Source organism: Limanda limanda, chromosome 2 (genome assembly GCF_963576545.1).
Source record: "Limanda limanda chromosome 2, fLimLim1.1, whole genome shotgun sequence".
Taxonomy (NCBI): Eukaryota; Metazoa; Chordata; class Actinopteri; order Pleuronectiformes; family Pleuronectidae; genus Limanda; species Limanda limanda.
This window is the reverse complement of record NC_083637.1, coordinates 25,579,322-25,585,321: the sequence shown is the minus strand read 5'-3', so window position 1 is coordinate 25,585,321 and position 6,000 is coordinate 25,579,322. Positions and strand designations below refer to the sequence as shown.

The following is a 6,000-nucleotide window of genomic DNA, read 5'->3' as shown; positions in this document are numbered from 1 at the left end:
GTCGAGCGACGAAATATATTTTATCTCTCTCTTCTATGTGTGTCTGTGTGTGTGTGTTTTTCGTTCATAAAATGGGCCGGTACAGTACAATCGCTTGCTGCTGTTGTCACATGTCAGTCCCGGGGGAAACAAACACAATAAACACTGGGGAATTATTGTAATGAAAACCGTGACAGAATAAGATCATCATGTGACACAAAAAACACACAAACGGGTATGTATGTGTTAAGTGGAAATGAGTGTGTATGTGTTAAGTGGAAATTAGTTTGTGTGAGTGTGTGTGTGTGAAGAAGAGACAGAACCTAGTTTTGTTTTTGGGCTACCAAAGAACCCACCATGACAAAGCCTGCCTAATAAGGCGTTGAGCAGAGAGGAACCCATGCATAACTAATAGCCCTCTACCCCAAAAAGCCTTTGTACCCTGAAACAAAAGCTCTGTCCTAAACACACACACACACACACACACACACACACACACACACACACACACACACACACACACACACACACACACACACACACACACACACACACACACACACACACACACACACACACACACACACACACACACACACACACACACACACACACACACACACACACGAGGCAACAGAGAGAAGAGAGGAATATCAAGTGAGATAAATAGGAGATGGAGTGAAGTGGGCAAAGGTCAGAAACAGAAGAAGTAAACTGAAGATTCACACTCTCCTGACTGAAACTGTAAAGCATTTCAACTTGGTAGCGGTTGGTTGATTTAAGTATAAGAAAACTGAGTCTAATAACATTAGCTAATACTAGTTATTCCAAATGGTTGACAAACTTGTCAAATCCTTTGATTAAGACGATGTAACAAAACAAAGCTAAAGTAGTGACTATACAGGACTTTATCTATTTATTATATTCATGTTTTATGTTCGGATGCAAAATCCTCAACTCTTCGAGAAAACTAAGTTGTAATCACATTATTTTCTAAACCTTGTATCAAGAGATGACATGTCCTGTCAGACTATTAACATGTGTGAAAATGTAAAATATGAACCATACAATATGTATAGCACTAATAGTGATTCTGAATCTTTATGTTGAAACGGACATGGATAAATAATATTTCCATCTACCATTTCAGTTTGGTTGAATTTGTGAAAGGGGTGAAAAACAGTGATAGGTGTCGTTAAATGACCTTTGGTTCGTTTCATAGATCACTGGCAAATTATATTTTGTTGAATCTGTGACTCAAATGAAACAGTGACACATGACAGGCTGGAACAGTGCTCGAGTAAATGTGTTTGTTTACATTACACCACTGGTTATTGAGATGGTGGAATTTGGTTTTTCCACATTAACCATCAGATGATGATGCATAGGAGTTCTGCATCCTTCAACCTTTAACACACCAACACTGACTAGGCTCAGTGTTAATGTGTCAGACGCTTCATGCAGAGAGTGATATCACATGAAGAAAAAGTGCAGAGAACAGAATAAATCAGATGAAACAGCAAGTCTAAGAAAAAGAGGGAGCTAACAAGAGGCTCAGCAGATCGAGTTCAACCTCTTAAACATTTATTTGATCTATTTACAGACAGTACAGTCAACTGAACAGAGGAGAATTGATTTCTACTGTGACACAACTGAAGCGACAGCATGGCTGCGTTGCCTTTTAACCATGACTACAACAATACGCTGGTTTCACAAACTTGACTATATACAAGTTAATACTTTTAACTGAGACTAAAATGAAAAAGGAGGTGGGATAAATATATGTTTTCTTGAAAATGAAGAATTGGTAAAAAGTGAAAAGGTTTGACTTTATTAGTCCAATTATTTCCAGCTGAAACCCTGAAGTGAGCTAACAGCTAAAAACCCCTGTTAAACTGTGGAGGGACGGAGAATAAAAACTGTGCTGCTGTGTGATAAAAGCACAAAGAAGAAGAATGGAAATGAGAAACAGACAAGAGGGCCGCTCATGTACAGTCGCTGCAGATGACTCCGGACCATTTGATCACATTGGGCGGGAGCTGAATGTTTGCCCACTTAGTCGCCACAGTCTTTGTTTCCGTGGGCGACACATTAGAAACGCTTGATGTGAGAGGACAGCGGTGGAACGTACTGTGTCAAAGATGATAAACAACAGCTGATGCAAATGACTATGTTCACGGTGCTGCAGCATATGTTTGTGTTTGTGGGGTCGGGGTCCTGCCGTGGCCAGTGTGCTGAGAGGCTTTTAATAAACTAGAAATAACACAGAGTCCACTTGTAAGAGCAGAGCGGAAGCTTCAGTCCCACTTTGGAGGTGGGAGAGCTAGTGACTGGAGCATGAAACAGACCTTTTTGAAAGACATGTAAAGACGTGTTAAGTCTCCTTATTGTAAATTGGCTAAAGTGCATTGCTAGATTCTGTACAATGAAGGGGGGGTGCCGGAAGAAGGAGTTTGGCACTGGTCATCGCCAATTTGTCCTGAGCTCTTCCTCGAGCTTACGTCTCCGAAAAAAGAAATCCACAGCAAGTCCGCTCAAGAGTTCACACAGATACACAGCACACAGGGAAGTGACACGTCCGGGACCTAATGCATCCATCTTTCCTCTCTGAATGAGCCTCGTCTATGTTAGGGCTGCAGCTGATGTACAGTAGATGCTGGCCTGAAAGTAGTGCATACATCGCTCTGTTCACTCACTATCCATTGTTTCGCTATATGAACACTCACTTCTCTTATAAGCATCGTATTTTTTTTTTTACATTAGTTACTGTTTATTTACACTTCAATCTGAGATTGGCGTTAGAGTGTGGAAAGTGATGTGTTGAATTGAAAGATGTTCTAGCTAAATAAAGGGAGGGAGGAGATCTGGATGCATTCTGGGCCGTTCAGCCACAGACCAACAAGCGGCTTCAGCCTGACGTCGGCGGGGTTTCCAGTTCCGCTCGCAGTCAGGTGAAGAGAGAGGGGAAAGTTCAAAAGTGTCACACAGGGAAGGTACCTGAGCTGGGCCGACTGTCCTGTGCTTGCTGTTGGGGGTGGGGTTTGCATGGGAGGGCTGAGGGAGTGATGTAGGTGAGGCTGGGGCTGTTAATGTCCCCCTCTCCCACGAGTGTCAGATCGGACAGGGTGTCCTCCTCCAGCATCTGGACGGACTCCCCCCTGCTGGACGAGGGGTGGATGGGGGAGACGGTGCCGGGAAACGGTGGCAGTGGCCTGGATTTCCTCCCCCCTCCGTTCTCAGTGCCCAGTGCAGAGTCCAAGCTCTGGGACTGATGGCTCGCACTGAGCAAGGGAGGACCACCTCCTCCTCCTCCCCTGTCATTGCTGTTTGTCTTATTGCCCCGGCGACCGCTGCTAGGGAAGCTGCCGTTGTTGGGGTTACGGGAATTAGGGGTGGAGCAACTGGGCTCAGGGTCGAAGAGAGGAGGTGCAGATCGGTTGGTTGCCCCTGGCGACAGGCGCAGAAAGTCTGGAAGCTGCAGGTTGCTTTTGTTTAGCAGGCCTCGCTGGTCGTCTGCTCGGTTGCTCTGAGCTTTGGATATGAGGTCGAAGAACTCTGTGGGCGCACAAATACACACACGCACACACACACACACACACACACACGCATATATATATAAACACACACACACAAACACACACATATATTCATAAAAAAAGAAAATGCATGTGCATACACACAAACACACTCGCAAATGAGTAATCACCCGGAATAACATGTTGAAAACCAGTTTAAAAACATTCATTGTCATTCAGAGAACATGCAGCAGAGGGTGTGTATTAATCAGACAGGTCAAAGCTACATTCAGTTTGAGCGGACTGTGCTACATGTAGCTAGCTAGCATTGAAAGCATTTTGTGCTGCTGCTGCAATACTGCAGACAGGCAAACGTGTTAGTGTGATCACAGCAACGAAGCTACAGAGAGAGAGAGAGAGAGAGAGAGAGAGAAAGAAAGAGAGAGAGGGAGGTTGATCAGTCTTTACCTTCAGCTTCGTCTATATTAATCTTTTTCTGCTTTCGTTTCTCCGGAGCCTTATGGAGAGACCCAGAGTTGTTGGGTAAGGCCAGGCCTCTGGGGTCAGGGCTGTGCCCAGCCTTGCCGTTCTCCCCCCGGGGGTGGGCTGAACCCGCTTTCCCTGTTGGCCTATCCTCCCCCTGGGGGCCACAAGGAGAGCGCAGCGAGGCATGGAAGCCCTGATGAGTCATGGTGGTGCAAGTACGGGCACAAGTGATGACAACACATGGGGACTAATGCTACTGATGGTGGAAGTAATTTGATTGGGGTATGGGGCATTCATTTCAAAGACAGTGGCTGTTTTTGAGAGGGACAATTACATGAGATCAATTATGACAGTGAAATGATTGTGATTAATAATCGATGACACTCATTAATTAGAAATGATTCTAGTTAAACATATATATATTGATCAGTTCTAACTAGAAGACAAGTGGGATGTCTCATACAACCACAATGTCAGGCAGTGTTTACTCAGCAGCACCAACATGTAGACAAAGATCATACACCACAGCAGCAGAGGACCAACTATCTACAGCTTAAAGCAACACTACTGCCCCTGAAGAGGGTAGAGCCTGTTTTAAGAAACAATATCCAGAAACAACCATGATATCAATAAATGATCATTTCAGATAACAGGTAAAAAACCCAGAGAGCTGCCACCAACACCTGCATCCCTAGAAAGAGTTTCGAGAGTTGTGAGACCAGCATCTGCTCCGCGAGGCCGGGCTGCTCTCGCCTGGCCAGTGTGTGTGTTATGGAAGAAAGAGAACCAGCAAACCAGAGAGCAAAGTGGATGATGCATTCGGCCACAGGCAGACCATAATAACCTGGAGAGCGTAATGCGGCTCTGGGTTCCACAGTGACAGTGCACATAAATACAGTCACACACGCTGCCAGAGACACACATAGTACACCTGCGCACGCTTTTAACACGTTGCAAACAGACAAGAGAGGGACACTTAGTAGCGTGACATCGTCAACCAGGAAGTGGAGACATGGGGTGGGTTATGGAACATTCCAGAGCGAGAAGAAGATAAGAAACAAGAAGTTGGTAGAGATCTTACAGTTGTAGATTGGTTTCTGCTCGTAGACGCCGGGATGTGACTCTTAGAGGGAGCTACTTTCTGTTTGTCTGCTGGGTGACGGACAGAGGGCACATTTCGAGAATCTGATACAGAGTATATACAATCACAAAAATGATACAAAGTAACACAAATACAGAAGATATGGTCAATGAGACACCAGCCAACATTTGTTACCTTTTCCAGGAGTGGCGTCCGCTACATCTAACACCACTCGCAGCCCGTCCAGGTTGGAAATAGGAAGCCCTAGATCTAAAGGTTCTGACTCCCCACTCTGCGTCACACACACACACACACACACACACATTCAGATGAGATTTTGAGGTCATCACATCCACTGTCTGTGTATTTCTTTCTCTTTGTGCACAAGCAGCCATGGTGAGGAGGGACTTACAATGCGAGCTACTAATTCAGAGAGGTGCAGGCCGTACTTGGCGACCACAGGCCTGAGGACCTCAGTCACTGGCTTGGTGGGTTTAGCTTTGAGGCCCACAGACCGGTTGATAGGGACTAAGTCAAGTCTGGAGAAGAAGAGAATAGATTTAGTGCTTTTCCGTAGGCCTCTGTGGTTGGAACATCGACGGCCAGTGAAACAGACAGCATACAGAACTGTCTAAGACTGGATGTCACTGTACCTGAAAAGAGTGCGTTTTTCTAGTCGGAGGTCCCGTGAGCACAACGTCATACAGTCTTGGTCCAAAACAAGTGGCTGCGAGAAAAGAGAAACAGGACAATGTCTTCTTGAAGTGTGTCCACCTTCATGCACAACCTCAAAGTTTCATGATCCCTTTGAGATACAAGGAACAGAATCTCTCTGATCCCCTGATATGATATGAAATGTATCTTTCCGGGGAGTTTTCTATTAAATAGTGTGTAGTTATCTTGTGGAACATTTGTTGGATTTCATTGTGTCATTGTCCA

The 6,000-nt window shown here is 45.1% G+C and overlaps 1 protein-coding gene across 1 annotated transcript in view; it reads right to left on the bottom strand.

Moving 5' to 3' along the window:
- Positions 1 to 1,503: 1,503 nt before the first annotated feature.
- The window catches only part of rgs12b (regulator of G protein signaling 12b), a 45,447-nt gene continuing 40,950 nt past the window's right edge, over positions 1,504 to 6,000 (bottom strand). Inside the window, 7 exon segments of the mRNA XM_061092502.1 lie at positions 1,504 to 3,035; positions 3,038 to 3,534; positions 3,963 to 4,134; positions 5,062 to 5,132; positions 5,257 to 5,353; positions 5,474 to 5,600; positions 5,715 to 5,788. Of these exon segments, the coding sequence (XP_060948485.1) occupies positions 2,817 to 3,035; positions 3,038 to 3,534; positions 3,963 to 4,134; positions 5,062 to 5,132; positions 5,257 to 5,353; positions 5,474 to 5,600; positions 5,715 to 5,788 (1,257 nt within the window). The 3' untranslated portion in view covers positions 1,504 to 2,816.